Source organism: Marmota monax, unplaced genomic scaffold (genome assembly GCF_021218885.2).
Source record: "Marmota monax isolate L192 unplaced genomic scaffold, Marmota_monax_Labrador192_F-V1.1 WCK01_AAM20220418_F8-fsc00113, whole genome shotgun sequence".
In the NCBI taxonomy this organism is placed as follows: domain Eukaryota; kingdom Metazoa; phylum Chordata; class Mammalia; order Rodentia; family Sciuridae; genus Marmota; species Marmota monax.
This window is the reverse complement of record NW_026694479.1, coordinates 1,999,981-2,020,636: the sequence shown is the minus strand read 5'-3', so window position 1 is coordinate 2,020,636 and position 20,656 is coordinate 1,999,981. Positions and strand designations below refer to the sequence as shown.

Here is a 20,656-nt window from a genome sequence, read left to right as displayed (position 1 = left end):
ATCTCCAATCTCCTTGAGAAAACAAGGGATATTAAAATATTGAAAACCAGTTCATCTTGTCCTACACAGAGTTGATTCACTAGCAGAACAATAAGGGCTATAACAATAATTCATTCAAAGATGGTTTCCACGCTAGCAAATAATTCTTACACACATCACTGAAAACAGAGACCATAAAGAAATAAACAAAATCATATCACATTACTGAAGAGTTATGGGCCAAAAATAGGATTATAGATGAGTTACTTAATTCTCTTCTACTTGCATTAACATTACCTTCCTAAGATTCAGTTCTGAAGCCTCAGTCCTCTACCAACTTCCGATGATGACATCCAACATGTATTTGCAGTCCTGACCTGTTGTTTGAGTTTTAGTCCTGACCTTTAACTTTCTGCTGGGTATCTCTAATTTCTAAAACTAAACCCTATATCAGATCCCCCTTTGGACTTCCTCATTTTTTTCCAGTACTTTGAATCTGTTTCCACAGTCTAAAATCTTGGACTCATCCCAGATTCCTGCTTCTAGTCTATTCACTGCTCCCTTCTTAATCTAATCAGTCACAAATTCTTGCCAGATCATTCCTTTTCATCCTCATTGCTTTATTTCTAATCCCAGCCCTTATCTATCTCATACCTATACTATCACTACAACCTCCTTAACTAGATGGCTCCAGCCAGTCTTGTGTTCCTTCATGCCAGAATCATCTTTGAACTTTGTATGTCCTTTTCTTTCCATAAGCATGCCCTGCCTGGCCTGTTAATTTGGGATTATGTCTGTGTTCGCCTCTACCCCATCCCTTTTCCTTACTGATCATTTACTTCATGTAAACTTCTTTGATGGGACCTCCCTGATAGTTCCCATCCTCTATAAAAATTCCCTCCTTTACTGTGCTATTCCTTTGACACAAAGTAAGTGTATAGGAGACTGTCATCTTTACATTTTATGGTTGGCCTGACCTCCAGAATCGGATTGTAACTCTATACTAAAGTTAACTGGCAGTGAGCAGTGTCTATTTGCACCTTGCTTTTTTCACTTAATATATCCTGGACATCTTTCCTTATTTAATATATTTAATGCTTTTTAAATGCTTGCTGAGCATGGGTAATTTATACTTCATTTAATCAGCACTTTACTAATGGCCACTGGTGGTTTTTCCAGTTTTGATCTTATTAAACACACTGCAATGAACATCCTTTGAAGACACTGAGGAATTTTCATATCCAGAGGTAAAATCATTACATTGCTGGAGTAAAGGAATGTATATTTTAAATTTGGGTACAACTAGATGATCTTTTGAAATATTTTTCACTTTCTAATCCTAATTTTTATATTGCTAATTTTCTGGCCACCTAGGATTAGGATATTGACTGTAGAAGCTTTGTTTATAACATCTTATCACCACAGACTATTACCACTGGAGAGGCAGGAGAAAAGGAAAATTTGAGGGTAAAGGTAGGAGAAAAGGAAAATTTGAGGGTCAGAGAATAGATTTGTCATTGACCAGAACTTGATAATCTGACATCCTAAACAGTAGATGTGTCATACTTCTTTGCCAAGGATCATGGGGAGCCCAAATAAAATCTAAATGGGGATAATTTTTACATTTATTTATTTTTACAGATATGAATACTGATGAAATTTCATTATCCTAACCATTAGGAATTCTCTAAGGGGATGCTCCTGCATAGATTAGGTGAAATCAGAACAGCAGAGTTCAAAGGAGATCAAAACAAGAATGGCTGTAGAGCAGCAGCTCTCCTTTCTGCCTTTAACTGCTTTTGTATGATCAAATGTTTCCTGCGCCTATCAGTGGGAGAGAAGTGAGCTTGTCTCTTCCTTGCTTTAGAGTTTTGTCCACTTAGCATTTCTTTTTGAAGTCTGAAGATTTATGGAACAATAAATGCCATTTAATGTTGTGGGCTTTTTGGATTCTTCATTTGTTATAGAAATTAGGTAATAATATTTAGCTGAGAGTTTACCAAATTTGAAACTATGCTGGAAACTACTGTGCAGTAGTTCATCCCAGTGAAATGAGTTAAGTTATGGCAACTGCAAAGTGTATTACTCTAATGTGGTGGTGTTGTTTTTAAACGTAGGACGTTAATATTTTAGCATAATAAATGTCTTTAAACTGTTGGGGGGGGGGGAGAAAAGCCAGGAAGCAAGTTTTAAATAACAATGGCTTGGTTTGGTTGAGGATTAATGGTGTTAGTATACCACACAGCAAATTTTGGCCATGCAAGTGGACCCATTTAAAGCAATCCAAAACAAAACACATCCCCTCAGTATCGTGAGAGATTAATTTTAGACAAGCCCTGTTTGTTTTTTGTTTTTTCAGCATTCAAAAGTCCAACCTTAAGACTAACCACCAGGCTGTCTCATTCCACTGACTAGGACCTTGAGAGATCATTTCTTGATTAATGGAGCGGGGCAGAATACAGGTTATGAGGTGGGTGGGCGGGCGGTTCTCTTTACTAAGCGCAAAGCCTAGCTTCCAAAGGCCTTGGTGTAAAGGAAGATCTAAAAAGAAAAAGCGCCAAAGAGAGCGAATTCCTCTTCTATGCTAACCTTCACTACCTCTGGCTCACAGTCTGGTTGCTCCCTCCCAGGTCCTCCAAGCTTTTCAGAGTTTCTGGCGGTTTAAATTTCTGCTCCCCGCCTAGACTGCTCCAGGTACAGAAGAGATGGCCTTTTCCCCTTCAAGGAGAGAAGTCAAGCCCAGCGCCCTCTCCAAGTCTGAGCCTCCGCCCTTAGCCAGCACCCTCCTCCTGCACCTTCCAGTATCAATTCTCCTGTGCGGTATCAATTCGCTTCAACACTCGCGGGCCTGTGAATCCGGGAACAGAGGCAAACCCTATAATAGCCCCTGCCCAGCCCTGAGTCCTGCACAGGTGGGAAGTCATTATATATTAGCAGACAAAATTAAGCGAATGCACACCAAGAGGTGAATGATTGCGTTCCAGGGCCTGCTTTCCTCAAGGCTCCGTGTTTTAAAAGAATTTGCTTAGAAACCCGGAAGAATATGAATGGAGAACCGTGGTATAGACCAGGCAGGAAAGGAATTTTTGGGCTGGGGACACAGTGCTCGGAGTCCAGGCCCAGCAGTCCTGCTGCTCCCGGCGTGGTCCTATCCGGAGTCCGACGTCGGGCCCTTCCTCAGTGCAGATCAGCACGTAGTAGCTGCTGAATAAATAAATGCCTGCGAGAGAGGATCCGTGTCCCATCCCGGATGGATCTATGGCCAGGGAATATCTGGCCTCTGCCCCGCCGCCTTGGGCTCCCTCCAGCGCGGTCGCCCACTCCTTCTTGGCTTTGTCGCAGCTTGGGGTGGGGAACTTCCCGAGGCCGGTGGCTGGACGGAAGGGACTGGGTATTGGACGCGGCCAAGTCCTACTGCCCTAAATCCTGCAGGGGAGGCCAGGAGCAGAGGCCCTCCTGTGGCCCAGGGACCCCACGGGTGGGCTGCCTTGACGCGGCGGAGGGTGGCGGGTGACTCTGCACCCCAGGCCCACGGGCGGCGTCGTCAGCCGGAGTTGGCCCGGCCGCCTCTCAGGGTCAGGCCGGAGTTTCTACGCGGGCCATTGGGGCGGGTGTGTCGCGGCGCTTTCGGACCGCGGACCCGCCTTCGCTTTCCGCCGCGAGGCCCGCGGTCTCCGCTGAGGTCACCGAGGGCCAGGCGCCCTGCAGAGGCCCGGGGGGGGGGGGCGGCGAGGCCGCCCCGGACAAGCTACGGACACCCTTCCAGGGATTTCGGGGCTTTTCACACTTTTCCACTGCCACTCGGTCCCCTGGGTTCCGAAGGGCTGGGGCGGCGGCGTGAGGGAGCCTTTGTGTCCTCGTTGTTTGTTGGGACTTCTTCCGAGGACAGTTTTCCCCACCCCTTTCCTCTAGAAAGTCTTGTGGCTTCCCTAGAAGACGGAAAGTGGTTGAGAAGTTTGAGGAGACTTCTCTTTGGCGATCTTTCCCGTCTCGAAACTCCAAAAAACCAAGGGTTTGGCCATAGGGCGACATTTGGGGTCCCAGGGAAGGTGCGAACAGAGAATTCCTTTCGCTCTCTTCCCTCCCACCTGGTCCCTGGGCTCCCCTCCCCCGCCTCGGGCTCGAGTCGGGCGTCCCGGCTGGCGCAGCCGCACGCGGGAGCGGCAGGGTTAAGCCCAGGAATGTGGCGGCGAGGAATGTGCATGCAGATGAACCCGGCGCGGGGAGGGGCGGGGGGCGGGCGCATGCTAATAGCATGCAAATGAGGAGGCCCGCCGCCGCCGGGGCCGCTGCTCGGCGGAGCTTCCCGGATCCGAGCCCAGACGGCGTCGGCTTGGGCAGCCTGGGCGCCGCGACCCTCGGCGGCCACAGGGGGACTGGGAGGAGGAGGAGGAAGAGGCGGAGGCAGCAGCGGCGGCGGCGAGGAGGAGGAGGAGGGTTCGCTTGCCTGCTCCGACGCAGACATGGTGGACTGATCCCCAGCGGGGCCGAGAGCAGGGTTTCCTGAGGCGTCCCCCGCGCGTGGCCCCGCCGAGCAGCGCGCTCCGCAGCCCCTCGCCGGCGCCCGCGTCGGGTGCGGCGGCCAGGCCGGGCAGTAGTGTTCCCGCTGCGTTCCGCGCCGGGTCCCTATGGAGGCGCCGCTCGCCGGCGAGGCCGCTGACCATGCCTAGGAGAGCCGGGAGCGGGCAGCTGCCGCTACCCCGGGGCTGGGAGGAGGCCAGGGACTACGACGGCAAGGTCTTCTACATTGACCACAACACCAGGAGGACCAGCTGGATCGACCCCCGGGACAGGTGGGCGACCGGGCCGCGGGTGGGCGCGGGGACCCGCCTCGGAAGTGCGGCGGCGGCTGTTGTCTGGGAGACCTGGCCGGGCGGCGGCGCTGGGGGCGTGGGGCGTCGCCGGGCCCCGGTCCCCCGCGGGGTCCCGGGAAGGCGCGGAACCGTCCGCTTAGGCGGGGCTGCGTCAGCCGGCGAGTCTCCCCGCAGGGAACTGTAGAGCTGCCCCTTCCTGGGCCTCTTTACCCACAGCCTGCCCGACGCCCCTCTAGGACCTTTAGACAATTCCAAGGGATGGGCGGGATTGGTGCTCGGGGCTGGTACTCTTAGTCCACTTAACGGACCAAGAGGGGACACCTGAAAGCTGTTCCGAACTCGCTTCCACTTAAAGTTGGACAAATTAAGGCCGGAGGGCACCGTGGGCTTGGGCGAGACTGGAATGGGCTGGGGTTTCCAGGAGGCCATAAAGCATGGTGAGGAACCAGCCATTCAGGCCACCTGTGGCATCTCTCTGGCTGAACTTGGCTCCCAAGACTCATCTGCAGAATTTTTCCCTATGCGACCCCGTCAGTCCGGAGAGCCTGAGCATGGAAGAGGAAGAGGGATCTGGTTCCTGGCTGGGCCCTGGTAGTGGGTGTAACTGGCCTTGCCGCTCAGATGTTAGATAGAAACTCTTGTTTTGGAGTTTTACTTTGTAGTGTTTGCCCTCACCTGAAAACTTAGCCTGGCAGATTCTGTTTTGAAGAAGTGGTGAAAAGAACATTAGAATTGAACCTTGGGTATTGGGAACTCGACTTCAGCTTAGCCTGATTTTGTTTAGTTCTCGGTACACATGTTTTATTCGTGTTGGTAGATGAACAGCATAATCATTATCTAAGAAGTTTATTAATCCAAAGTTTAGCTGAGTGTTCACAAATGTTGTTCTATTCCTTCTTTCTTATTATCCTTAATAGGAAAATTTCTCAATTAGATTTATTATGACAATAAAAGTAGACATTTCTAATTGTAAATTTGTAAATTGTCCATTAAGGAGGTATTCCTAATTATAAATTTAAGTAATAGACTAGGAATAACTCCTTCATTTGGAGTTCTGTTATTTCTGAAAATTCTTCCCAGCTTCGTACAGAATGTGGATTTAGGGGTTTATAACCTTTTTGAGGTGCTAGCCCTATTAAGCAGTCCCCTTTTTCTTAATTTGAAGCTGAAAGTTTTCTTCTCTTCATTCTCACTTTTGTCATAAGACCATTGGTTTTGAAAGCAATTAAAAAGCAATTATAAGAAAGTCATAAATAACATTAAAAATTTATGGAACAATCCTTGTTAAATTATCCATGAAGGTATCAGTTTAAGTTTCCCTACTGAAATGAGAAAAGGCACCTGTGCCCAGGTCCCATCTTGTCACAGCTTGCCTGCCTTTTGCTGGTCTGATGAAAGTTGTGATAAGTATCACACCTTCACAGTCTCTCCAGATATATTAGTTGTTGTCATAAACTTCACACTTAAAGCCAGTTATTTGACTAATGTCATTGCACTTTGAAGCTACTTAACAGATAGTAAATGTCAGTGTTGATGGTGTGTACCCAACAGTGGCTTTTAAGGCACCTGTATAAATATTTGACTTTTACAGTTATGTGGTAATTCTTTTGGATACTTGGGAGTTTCAGATTATTGAAATTGCAGGAAATTTTTGAAATATTAAGGCATTTTGTGTTCTCTTCTGCTTCAGTTTATATGCTTTATTATATCATCTCATTTGTTTACAAAGAGGCTTACAAGAATGTCATGCCTGGGTAAAGCAAATAGAAAGTAAAGTGAAATTATATGACTTGGCTTATCCATATCACTACTTCTTCCACAAGTAAAGCATGCCCTTTATTTTAACTCTTAAGGATTAGCAATTATTATGAGCTCTGTTTTCAGGAAACTGGGTGACCAATTCATTTAATAGGGATAAATAGCTTTGACTAGGATGGTATGCTATTTTGGTTTTCCTTGAAGTTGTTGGAGTTGTAAATTTGAATAAATTTAACTATTTCTGGATCTCAGTGTGAGAGTTTAAAAAAATTCTGTGAGATCAGTCACCATGACATACTTAATATGAATTTGATTATTTTCTTTTAGGACACTTGTAAGTCATCTTAAATAGTATAAGAGTAGGTTGGAGAGAATATTTGGAGTAACTATTAACTCTTGTCAATTTTGTTACACTCTGGGCAAACATAGGGAAAGAGAGATGTTACACAGGCCAATTGGAGTGTATGGATTCTTCTGCAGGATCAAATTACGAATTCTGAAAGAAGAATGACTTGATATACTATGTGTCTGCAATACTTTTGAACTTTTAAAGCTATTTAATTAAAATGGCTGCAATGATTTACTCAGTGATTTTAAAAATGTATTTTTTTAGTTTTAGGTGGACACAATATCTTAATTTTACATTTATATGGTGCTGAGAATCCAACCCAGTGTCTTATGCATGATAGGGGAGCACTCTACCCCTGAGCCACAATCCCAGCCCCATACCCAGTCATTTTTCTTTTATTTTGTTAAGAAAAACAATTTTGTGTTTTTGATGGTTTATCAGAATTTGGCTGGTGTTCCTGGTTTTATAGGTGATTTGTACTGATTTAGTGGAAGGAGTCTGGGGATTTTTAGAAGAACATAACTTCTTTTAACAAATAATGATGCTAGAATATTGAAGTATTATTTAAAAATGCTTTTAAGCCTTTTGGAGGTAGGTGACATAATGCAGACTTTGCTGGGATGTGATCAGGGCTTTTATTGCTCTACCACTTATTAACTGGGTAAGTTTAGATGAGTTTTTGAATTCTTCTAAACTTTTATTTTTCAGCTCTAAAATGAGGATAATACTACTCCCGTATAGGGATGTTTAAAAGGGACCCAGCCAATTAGTAGTAGCTGTGTTGACATTTTAAATTTAGGAATGAACTGGTAGTTCAGGTAGCCCTTGAAAATAGTAGATACAGGTGTGCATATTTACTTAGTGTTTCTTGTGAGTGAGCTACTGTGCTAAGCTCTTTAACTGTGATCTCATTTTATTCTTTAGTCTTATAAGGTAGATGTTGTTCTTATCTTTTAGTTACAGAGGAAGAAGTGGAGTCAGAGAGAAGGTGCTGATGCTGTTAAGTATGGAGCCAGGATCTGAAGCCAGTCAGACCAGCTCGAGAGCCTGCATCCTTAACTCTTTCTGCCTGATATGTGGGCATGCTTGGGGGTTCTTGGGTGGAGTTCAAGGACATAGAACCTCTTTGCCCAGTGATGATTTTAAAAGCCAGTCGAGTCCAAGGGAGATCTTGTCTCTGATTCCTTGGCTCCCTAGTAGGTCCCACTCCCTAAGAGTGTTATTTTGCAGGCTTATTCTCTTAGTCACTTCATACTTTGCTTACAATTACACCCTTTGACCACACCAGTTGGTATTTATGGTGGGCCATAGATCATGGCCAAATGGGCTGGTGCTTTTAAAAATACTACGTTCAAATAGGGGAAAAAAGCAGAGTGGATTCATTGCCTCTTCAAGGAGTAGGGGGCTAAGGTAGGCAGGTCTCAGACAGCAGGAGTGGTTTTAGGAACTCTCAGTAGCATTTTTTTTTTTTTCCATTTCTATGCTTGGATTGAATGTTACCTAGAGATATAATAAGTCTATATGGTTAAACTTAAAAGATTTACCACCACACAAAGTGACTTTATGTTAAAATCTGATAGTCTCCAATCTGTGACTTAGGTCTAGGGTCAGATGTTGAGCACCTGTATTTTCTCATTGGGGGGGAAAATCTTGGCTGGTGAGGATGATAAAAGTAAGGCAGAAGGAGGAGTGCCTGCTAAGTGTGTCATTGATGTGAGTTAACTTTTGGCTCTCTATACCTACTTTGTATGTGGCACGTGATTACGATCTGAGGAACTATATTGTCTTTATTTCAAAGTCAAAGTAAGTTATTTTGTTCAACCTACTGCTAATGTGTAAACTCCTCAAGAGTCCTAATTGCTTATTATTGTTTCTGTATTCTTTGTATGTGCTAGATGTTAAACGATTGTTGGTTAGGTCAGTTAATAGAGCGTTTGTTAAATTAATTAAAGAGTGTTGAATTACTTTCTTATTTCCAGTTTATTATTGGGCTTTCAAAAAAGGACCCAAATCTACCAGTGGTCAGAGACAATCAGTTTTCCATTTGGTTTAAAAATAATGAGAGAATAGAGCTGTTGCATTTTGAACAATTTGTATACGAATTATTTATGAGAGCAAAGGAAACAAAATCAGCTCTGATAGCTTCACAACTGCCATGGTCATACATTGCAGGAAACCATTCTTTTCTAGCAGGCTCAGAATCTGGGTACCAGGTGGTTACTTTGAATTGTTGAGTGATTATGGTTTTTGAAGTATAGAAGGGTTGTTAAAAGACTTTTTAAAAGCACTCTAGGAAGTGCTAATTTAAACTAAACTATGTCTTCCAAAAATTCCCCAAGAAATATTTCTTGTCTTCAACACAGTTTGCTACCATGCTTGCTGAAGTGAACAGTAGTTGCTTAATATATTTGAATGACTTAAGATTTCTTCAGTAAATTTAATAGTCCATAGTTTGCAGTTTAATTTTGTTGTAAGGCTCAAGACAATAATCGGTTTTTCAAGAAAGACTATTATTTATAAATGTGTTATTTGTTTTGAGCTGCAAATTACTAAGTTGTCAGCTATAGTCAGTCATTGTGACATGTGGCGTGCAAACAAACCGGTATTTAAATTTAATGAGAGGAAGCCTTGGTGCACTAGGCAAAGTGTGGAAGCTGCCTGAAGGCTCTGCACTGCCTTATAAATGGCATTTCTTACTTGTTTTGAGTAAATTTCTGTAGGAAAATGAGGCTATCTCTATGGAGAGACAAGACCACCTTCATTTTGCTGATGTGGGAGTTGTTGGAAGTAGTAGGACACAGTGTTAGCCCTTGTACAGTGTAAATTCCTTGAGATAGGGCCTGAGTATGCTGGTCTTATGAACTTGATTGGAGTTAATTGAACTGACCTCTTAGAATTTTGGGCTATAGCTTTATTTATTTCTGAAATTCCTGTTATTGGGAAAATTACTACAGAAGTATGTGAGTCAGAAAAGAGATTTTTAAAGACACAATGTATTTGTAAGTTTTGAGCTAAAAATGATTTATAAGATACAGCTTCAGGATGTTTTCAGTGTCTTCAGTGTTTTTTTCTCAAGTATTTTTTGAGATAAAAAAAAAACACATAAGATTCCCAATTTTAACCATTTAACTGTACAATTCAATGGTTTTAGTATATTCACAATGTTTGTGCAACTATAAATTCTTCATAATTCCTGAATAGTTTCATCATCCCCTCCAAATAAGCCCCATACCTAATAAGAACTCACTTCCCATTTTCTCCCACCCCCTGAAGCCTTTATAATCACTAATCTGTGTCTGGATTTGCCTGTTCTGGGTGTTTCATATAAATGGAATAGCACAATATGTGTCCCTTTGTGTGTGTGATGTTTATCTACTTAGTATAATATTTTTCAGGATTCCTTCCTGCTTGTAGAGTTTGTCAGTATTTCATTCCTTTTAATGACTTAATAATATTCCATTGTGCTTATCTATTCATTAGCTGGTGGGCATTTGGTGATGTCCCCCTAGCCCCACTTTTGGGCTGTTGTGTGTAATCCTACTGTGAACATTTCTATACAGATTTTGTATAATACATATCCCTAAAAGTGAATTGCTGGGCCATTTTGACCTTTTGTCTTTTAACTACCAAACTATTTTTCATAGTGGCTGCACCATTTTATATTCTTACCAGCAAGCAGTGTTGAGTGTTCCAGCAACTCTATATCCTAATACTTTTTTCTTTTAAAGCTATTCTAGTGGGTGTTAGGTAGTTTCTTATTGTGGTTTTGATTTGCATTTTCCTCTTTGTAGTGTTTTGATAGCCTTTATTTGACCCAAGCCTTCCGTCTTTTTTTTTTTTTTGGTTATAGGTGAACACAATACTTTTATTTTATTTATTTTTTTAATTTTTATGTGGTGCTGAGGACTGAACCCAGTGCTTTACGTGTGCCAGGTGAGCGTTCTACCACTGAGCCACAACCCCAGCCCAGCCTTCTGTCTTTTAAAGCCAAAACCTCTCTTCCCACTTTTTTGTGTGCCTCCAACTATTACTTGACCAAGAAAAAGTTAAGAGAAATCAGGATGTCTTTTGGCCTGATGATATACCTTCCCTTTCCTTTATATCTGACTATTTTGAATGATTTTAACACTGATATTGTAGATATAAATTAATCAGTTTTTATTGTGGTTACCAGATAGGTAATCTGGAATCTAGGAGATAAAAAGATGGATACGATTTTGTCCCAGCCCAGAATGCTTACAATCATAATCACTGTTTAAAAAGGGAAGACAATTTGGTATCATCTGTGATATTTTCTCTGTATTCCTTTAATTCAGCCTAATGAGTATCATCTTCCTGAAGGCTCAGGGGAAAAAAGTCGAGAGGAAGCACAAGGAGAATACAGTAGCAAAATACACATTAATTTTTGTCTTCATCCCAGATGTAATGTATTTTATGAGGCATCTATATGAATTATATACATAATGAATCATACTGTGTTGTGTATGTATACATCAGCTTATTCAAAATGATTTAAGAGCTGTTCCTTTTAGATAGTTGTATTTGTTATGAATCAGACCCATTTTTGTTCATTTTTCAAAACAATTTTGTAGTATTCCCTAGTCCTTGTCTATGAAGGAACCTTGAACCCAGGTCCTTGCTCACGTTAGACCGGCACTGTAGAGCTACACCCACCAGTCCTTATTGTTTAAAAAAAAGAAAAGAAAAAAAAAGTGTGAGAAAAATCCAACATTGCCTTAACACCAGGCAAGTGATCAAGGCAGACATTAACAGTGATAAGTCATGTTGCTATGCACCTGACATGATGTGATGAAGATAACATTTCATCTTTATGGTTTTTCTTCCAAAAAAGCCACAATAACTCCAATTTAATCATGAGAAAATTTTTCAATAAATCCCGATATAAAGGTATTCTACAAAATGTCTGATCACTAGTCCTCAAAGCTGTCAAGGTTCTCAAAAACTAGGAAAGTCTGAGAAGCTGTCACAGCCAAGAGGAGCCCAAGGAAATGCAATTACTAAATGGAGTGTAGTAACTTAGAACAGGAAAAGGTAAAAACTAAGAAAATCTGAATTAAAAATGCACTTTAGTTAATGATAATAAATCAGTATTGGTTCATTAGTTTTAATGTACCACACTACTGGAAGGAACAGTGTGGAATTATATGGCAACTTTCTGTACTAACATTGTATTTTTCCTATGAATCTAAACCTTTAAAAATAGAAAGTTTTTTTTTATTATAAAAAACACAAAACAGTTGGAAGTAGTTTTCTTTAGTTAAAAGTGTGACCATTGCTTCCCTTTATGCACAAGGGTTCAATCCCCAGCTCCTCAAAAAACAAAAAAACAAACAAAAAAGTGTGACCATAGTATACAATTAGGATTTTTTTTTTCTCTTTGGTTGTTTAATTCAAAAGCAGGGGTGGGCAAACTGTGGCCTAAGGGCCAAATCCTGGCCTGAAGACCTCTTTTTGCATAGTTGTCCAGGTAAAATGGGTTTTATTTACATCATGAAACGGTTTGTAAACATATAAACAGAAACAAATGTGTGACAGAGACTGAATGTGGAGCCCACAAAGTTGAAAAATATTTACTTCTCTGTCCCTGAAAAAGTTTACCAAACTCTGATATAAAGTAAGAAGATAAAATCTTTAAAATGTTTTATGTAAATGTTTAAAAGAAATATTAACCTTTTATTATAAGATGACATGTTTCTTGATGATCTCTGATTACTCATTTATTACATAAATAATTTGAACTGTAAATACTGTATAGTATAAACATGAACAGACATGAACTCTGAGTTTAAAGAATCACAGTATTTTGTGTTATTTTTCTTCCAGTGAAACACAACATGTTAATTTTTTCCTAACCAGTTCTTTTTTTTTTTTTTTTTTTTCTGTTTGGTGGAGGCCCTTTCTATGCCTCTGATTTGGGATCCTCTTGCCTCAACCTCCTGAGTTGCTGAAATTACAGGTGTGTGCCACTGTGTCTGTCTAAACACATTTTTTGAAATTGCTGGGCCTTATAGTCTTTGGTCTGTTATCCTTAAAATTGAAGTGAGGTCATGGATATCAGGTGACAAGTAGCTGCCTGTGAATACTATATATCTCATATGTTGACAGGAAACCAAGGGACATCCTTGAGAACCTGCCTTTGTCATGGCAGGTGATGAAGTAGAAATTGTTTTTGTGGTGGAGCATGGTGGTGCATGCCTGTAATCCCAGTGGCTCCAAAGGCTGAGATAGGAGGATCACGAGATCAAAGCCAGCCTGAACAATTTTTTTTTTTTTTTTTTTTGTAGTTGTAGACGGATAGAATGCCTTTATTTTATTGTTTATTTTTATGAAGGCTGAGGATCGAACCCAGTACCTCATGCGTGCTAGTCAAGCGCTCTACCACTGAGCTACAGCCCCAGCCCAGCCTGAACAATTTAGTGAGGCTCTAAGCAATTTAGGGAGACCCTGTCTCTAAATAAAATATAAAAAGGGCTGGGGATGTGGCTCAGTGATTGAGTGCCCCTGGGTTCAATCCCCAGTAACCCCCCCACCACCCCCCCCCCGCCCTGCCCCCAAAAGTTGTTTTTGTGGTATGGAGACAGTTCAACCAATGTCTAGTCACTTAGTAAGGTTGCCAGATGCCAGGCACTGTTAGATGATCATTTTTTTTTTCAGTTGTTGGTGAACACAGTACCTTTATTTTATTTTTATGTGGTGCTGAGGATCGAACCCAGCACCTCACACATGCTAGGTGAGCGCTCTACCACTGAGCTACTACCCCAGCCTCTGTTAGATGATCTTTAAAACAACTTATACACAGAGACATGAGAAAAGCAGGCAAAAATTAGTTTTTGGAGGTATATAGTAGTTTGTTTACAGTTTACTATAGGAAGTATAAATATTATTATAGTATGTATTATGTTAAAAGCTTTTATGACTGGAGATACTGACTTCTTGTGGCATATTGATATGATTTATAAGATCGCAAAGTTGGTGGTGATGATCAAGCAGAAAATAATTTCATGTCTTATCCGTTACGTTTCAGAGGTGATACTTGTCACATTCAAGGGCATCCCAATGAATACTGCTTTTTTTTTTTTTTTCCTCTGTAAATAATTTATCCTATATTGTTAAGCCTGGTGTCAGTAAAGAAATCATGGCTGGAAAACAGAGCATAGGCCAGCAAAGGTATGCTTTGGAAATTGAATTAAAAGGAGCAGTCTTAGGACAGCAAAGATATGCTTTGGAAATTGAATTTCACTCTCAGAGTTTATGAAGATTTAACGATATTTCCAATAGATAATTTGAACAGAGTTGTACATTAATATACTTTGGTCTCAGTGGGGGTGGAGATAGGAAATTTTAATTTTAAAGAAATGTAGGTATTTAGATTTTGAAAACAGCGACTTTTAGCTAAGTACATGTCCCTGAGATTTTTGTGAAAAGTGTTGGGGTTTAGAAGGCAGAGAGGCTTCCGTTTGGTGCAGAATTTGCTCTTCTGCGCATGCAGTAGTTTTTCCTCATATGCCCTGGATTGTAGTGGTCTCCAATTCTGAATGTGAATAACAGTAATAAATGTTGACAGAGATTTGTGCTATAAATTCCTGATTAAAATTCTAACTTAGTAATAAGTCTATGGAATGTGTTATATATTTAATTAACATTTCTCAGGGCTGGGGTTGTGGCTCAGAGGTATAGCACTCGGCTATTATGTGTGGGGCACTGGGTTTGATCCTCGGTACCACATAAAAATAAAATGAATAGATTGTGTCCACCTATAACTGGGAAATAAATATTTTAAAAAAATTTCTCCATTTTATAAGAAGATAATTTTATTAAGTGGCAGTTATACTCAATAAAGTTGAAAATGTGGTAGAGTTTTTCCTGATCTTTTTCAAATTTGAAGAGCACATGTTTTCATTTAGTGTAAAACCTTTTGATCTTTGCTGTTTTCCTTAGCATTATGGTCTTTAATAAAGATAAGTTAAAAATTCCAGTTTTTTCCTTGAAATTGTGACAATGAATGAATGAGTGGAATTCATTATTGTATATGGTATCACTAGGTTATCAGTTTTGTTGCCTTATTGACCTAGGTGTGATTTTTGGCGGGCAATTCTGTTCATACTATGTGTTCTTTTCCTATGCTGATTAGTAGGATGTTTGAATATGGGAGAAACAGATCATTTACTTTCTTCCCTCTTTGCCTCCTCACTTTTTTTTTAACATAATATTGGGGATCAAACTTGGGGATGCTCTGCCATGCTTCCAAACCCTTTTTATTTTTTACTTTGGGACAGGGTCTGACTAAGTTGCCCAGGTTGGTCTCAAACTTGCCTTCTGCCTCAGCCTCCTGAGTGGCTGAGTTTAATGACATGTGTGCTACTGTGCCTGGCTTCCCTTCCCCTTTTCAGCTGAGTGACACAGCTAGTGATGTTTCTTATTGGACAGCATTACTATAAACTTGTGTGTAACTTGGCAAGACTGTTTAACATAACAATGCCCTGGTTTGTATTATAGATCCAAAGACTACAAAACTTGTCTGACACTCCTTTTAGTCCTGTTTTCTCCGTAAAGGTGTGCTTGTAGAATGTGTGTACATACATTCTTGAGAGATTTCCTAATGTCTCATATGTAAAGAACATCTGTGTGTCTGCATCACTAACGTTTTCATAAAATTGATTCTAAATCTGTTGAAGTGTGAGACCTGATTTGTCTGTGTACCACTCCTTTGTGCTTCTCTTTAGATTGCCTGCCCCCTTGGGGCATATACAAACACTATTCAGCCCTATACCTAATAAATGAATTATAAACACAGGAAGGAACTTTCTTCTAAGACTCTTTATAATTTATCCATAGCCTGCTTTTACTGACTTGACCCCTTAATCAATTTACTCATTCATTCAATCAACATTTAAGCATTTATTGAAAACAGTATATGTCAAGCACACATATCTTGGGACACAGCATTAAATGAAATAGGCAAAGATACATTTTCATGATCTAGTTTGGGAAAGACAAGTTGTAAAGATGCTAGTGAAGGTGCTTTGATAGAAAACAAAGTGAAGTGATAGTAGTTTGAGTGGGAGCTACTTTTGGTTGGGTGTCAAGAAAGATCTTTTTTGAGGAAGATCTGGGGGAGGAATAGTTCAAGCCTAAGAAAAGGCCAGGAGGAAATCCTGCACTTTTCTGTATGATAGTTTCTTGGCATATGTGGCTACTTAAATTGAAACTAATCAAAATTGAATTAAGTTAGCCAGTGTGGTGGCGCAAGCTGTAATCCCAGTGACTTAGGAGGCTAAGGCAGGAGGATTGCAAGTTTGAGCCCAGCTGGGCAACTTAATAATAAGACCCTGTCTTAAAATAAAATGGCATGGAGATATAGCTCAGTGGTAAAGTACTCCTGGGTTCAATCCCCAGCCCCCCCCCACCAGAAAAAAAATTCCCTCAGCGTCATTAGCCACATTTTAAGTGCTCTATAGCTACATGTGCAGATAGAAAACATTTACAGTGGTGCAGAAAGTTCTGTTCTGACTGGGCAAGGTGGCTCATGGCTGTAATCCCAGCAGTTTGGGAAGATGAGGCAGGAGGATCCTGAGTTCAAAGCCAGCCTCAGCAACTTAGTGAGGTACTAAGCAACTCAGACCCTGTCTCTAAATAAAATACAAACTAGGGCTGTGGATGTGGCTCAGTGGTTGAGTGTCCCTGAGTTCCATCCCTGGTACCCAAAAAAAGAAAGTTTGGTTGGGCTGTGCACTCCTAAGACACTAGGAATGTTCATTGAGCTGAAAGGTAGTCATCGTTACTGTGATGCTCAGACAGGGGAGGAAAGTCTTATGAGATGAGACAGGTAAAAGAGAGGACCACGTGTGCCTTACAGACATCAATTTTTTTTAATATTTATTTTTTGGCGTAGGTGGACACAACACAATGCCTTTATTTTTATGTGGTGCTGAGGATTGAACCCGGGTCCCGCCCATGCTAGGTGAGCACTCTATCGCTGAGCCACAATCCCAGCCCCAGACATCAAAATTTTAAGGGTGTTTAGAAGCCATTAAAGTGTTTAGTTGAATGGAAGTATTATGGGGCCTCTGTGTTTGTGTATGTAAAAAAAAATATTGTTTAAGAAATCACTTCTCTATGGAAAAGATGCTATTGCAGTGAGATAACCCAAATGAGAAATATTCAACTTGGACCAAAATGATGGCTTTGGCAATGGGGAGAAGTGAATAATGGATTTGGCGTTTTTTTTTTTTTTTTTAAAGTGAAAGAACTTTCTCAAAATTTGGATATGTGAAGTATGAAGAAAAGAGAGAATCAAAGATTTACTGGATTACTGATGGGGAAAAACCAAGAGAGGAATATGGTTGCTTGGTATCCTGTTGGGTTGATAATCTCTAGTTCTTTTCACATTTCTAGGTCTGAGATGCCTATTAAGACATTCAAATGGAGGTACCTAGTAGATACCCCGGTATTGAGTTTGGAGGTTAGGAAAGAGCTCATAGATGGAGATACTAAATTTTGGGTATACAAAGGTAGTATTCAATGTTATGAAATAGAGTGGATTACTGGAAATGAAGAAAACAAAGGATCCCTGGACTGATTCTTGAGGCATGTCAGTTTTTTTTGGTGAAGCCTTATTTCAGCTAAGCGGGCTTAATTGTTTTTCATTGGAACATATTTTTCCCACCACTGTGGTAAAATAATAATTACGATGATGATGATGAGTACCATTTGTTAAGCCTTTACACACTGTCTCAAGCTCCATGAGGGCATGTACTGTGCCTGTCAATGTCCTGGTCTGTGCATGCTTTTTTTTTTTGTGTGTGTTTTATTTAGAGACAAGATTTCACTGAGTTGCTTAGCGCCTCACTAACTTGCTGAGGCTGGCTTTGAACTGGCAATCCTCCTGCCTCAACCTCCCGAACTGCTGGGAGTACAGGTGTGCACCATCGTGCCTGGCTTCTGTGTACACTCTTAAACTTATTTATTGAACAGATGAATCCTTTGACAGATACCATTATTATCCCCCATTATTGTTTGAATGTGGTTTAAGTCTATCCTCAGAAAACTCATGTGTTGTCTTAGATGGTTTAGAGGCAGGGACTCAGAAGGGAATAACAAAGTTCTCTTCAGAGAGCTGTTATAAAGAATCAGCTTGGCTATTTCCCATCCTGTTTGGTTTCTTGTCTTGTGGTATGGTCTCTTACTCCTCCTGCACAAGCTCCCCCATTGTGGTGCCATCCACCATAGGGCCTTCATCAGAGCTGAGCAGAAGCTGGATGCCATACTCTTTTACCCCTAGAACTTTCTTTATAATAGTAGAGCATCCTCAGGCATTTCTTTACTATGAAGAAAAAGGAGCGACTATATCCCCATTGTAGGAAACTGAGGCTTTGAGATTTAGTGACTTGTCCAAGGGCACAAAGCTTAGGTGATGGCAGAACACAGCCATGTCTGTCTGACTTCAAAGCTGTGCATTTAACTACATTTTGCCTCTAATTACTCTTCAGAAGGGCCTTTGACCTTCTCTCTGGGGTTTGGGAGTTATAGCTACTCTTTAGGATTTAGATGAAGTTTCATCATTTGAACTTAGCTACACATAATCTGCCAGTGCTTTAATTCTTATACTTGGTTTTAGTATCTATATTAAAAAACTTAAAGTATACTATATAGTTTAACTCCTCAAATTAAACTACCGTTTTTTTCAGAGTTTATTTTTAATCTTCTAAAATGAGTTGGTATGGTCCATCTAGTTAAATCATGTACAATATTATTTATTTATGCCCCCTCACAGGACACATAGCATGGTGTTTTATGTGTACTAGTTGTGCAAATAAAGTCTAATTTGATTCTGTCACTTCTGCCTTATTCCAGTGCTTAATGTTCTTTCAGAGGCAGAAATCTAATATACTATAAATCCTCTTTATCCCTGTCCTCTGGTTCTAAAACCACTTTGACCTTGTACCATAACTTCTTCCTAATCCAGGCTTCCCTGGAACCGTCCCCTGCCCAGTGTATCACCTACAGCACTGTACCTTGCCTCCCATCCTCAGGACCACCCTCTTTTGAGGATGGATGAACTGATTATAAAGGATGAGAATTTCTGTGATAAAGCCGAGTCCCAGCTTTTCCTATGCTTTTCAGTGTTTTTTTTTTTTTTTCCATTGACTTTAATTCTCATGGGTGATCTGTTGGCTGAAAAAGTCTTGGTTTTTTACTACAGATGTGTAAATTATAGACCTTAATTGGGATTCTTTATTACTTAGACTCTTACAGAGCCTAAATCTTGAAAGATATCTCAGTAAGTTGCCCATTATAATTTTCCTTAAACTGATCAGATTTGGATTCAGAGTAAAAAGAGCCTTTATAAAGAAGTGATAGAAACTGAGTATGGTGTGTTTTTGTTTGATTTACTTAGGACACGAAGCTTACCTGGATATATATAAGCATCCACTTAAAAGGATGGTTGAAGAGGAATGATTTAATTTGTGCATCCCTTATTCCTGACAGAGGTTATTACACTTTTTTTTGTTTGTTTTTGTCGTAGCTGAATGATGTATTTTATCTGATTCTTTTTAGGCATCTGGTTTTCATACCTTTCTACTTTTGACTTTGAGATCCAAGTTTGTGAATTTTAATTAAATGCCTAGATTATGCATGTGAAAAATCTTTTGTTCCTGTGTTGCTATGAGCAACAGTTGTTAAAGTTTACCTTTTTTTTTTTTTAAATTAAAGGAAGTGTAGACAAATAAGTGCATTTTAACAGGTTAAAAAAGTCAACATTTAGTGTTGTGAGTGTTCTACCTATAACATAAATTGCTCCTTGACCATAATTATGGTGAAGGAAGAATGCAGTAGAAGTGAATAATCATTGGACACATTGACAAAACATTCCTTAAATACTATTCAAATGAGGAGACTTTGTAGGGCTGCAGTGGAGTAGCCAAGCGTTGAGTCCTTTTAGCCACTTGTCTGACTAGGTTTACTGTTGTGGCCAAAAAAGAAGCTTGTGCAGTGGTTTGCATAGAAAGGCCATGAGTTACTAGAAACTTTTTTCTTCAAAAAAGACCTTCTCTTTTTCTCACACAATCCTATTTCATTCTTAAAGACTTCTTTTGTCCTCCCGTTTTTTTTCTTTGCTCCCCCCTCACTGTAGTCTAAATTTTACTGACTGCTGGTGATTGCTTAGACTTGTTATTTGATTCTATTGTGTGATTTTTGATTATACTCCTTTGTGCTATTTAAACTAACAGTGTTTACCTAAATTAGTGGTGGTTGTGAAGGTCACAGGTTGGCCCATTTGAATGAAAATCAAGAGCATTGCCCTGGTTCTGAGGTTGAGCTCTGCTTTCCTGATATCCATGAATTCTCTCCCCAGAAGCCACTGGGAATTTGGCTGGACTATGGAAGCCAGCTCCTCAGTTGAAGTCATGGGTTCTGGGAATGGCAGGGTTCAGGGATTTATAGTGATAATGTAATTAATTCTCCCTCTGAGAATTCAGAACTCAGTGAAGAGATGCCCTTTGTCCTCTTCCTGCATTCTTGTCTCTTCCTCTGCTCACTATTGAGAACAAACCCTGAGGCACCAGTCTTTTACAGAGTTTACAAGAAGAAAATATAACTTTCCTTAAGATTCTGGAAGGGCCTGCTGAGCTTTCCACCTTCGGAAGAGGGGGTGTCAGACATTTCCTCACGTTTGCTTCTCTGCATAACCATGAACTTTGCCCACGCATATTGTAAAACCGTTATTTTTTTA

At 40.6% G+C, this 20,656-nt stretch overlaps 1 protein-coding gene across 2 annotated transcripts in view; it reads left to right on the top strand.

Moving 5' to 3' along the window:
* Positions 1–4,290: 4,290 nt before the first annotated feature.
* The window catches only part of Wwc2 (WW and C2 domain containing 2), a 213,503-nt gene continuing 197,137 nt past the window's right edge, over positions 4,291–20,656 (top strand). The window contains exon 1 of one of the 2 annotated variants that reach the window (XM_046419052.2): positions 4,291–4,772. In XM_046419052.2, the coding sequence (XP_046275008.1) occupies positions 4,642–4,772 (131 nt within the window). In that variant the 5' untranslated portion in view covers positions 4,291–4,641. The remainder of the gene's footprint in view (positions 4,773–20,656) is intronic. The other variant, XM_058571191.1, reaches the window with a different exon arrangement.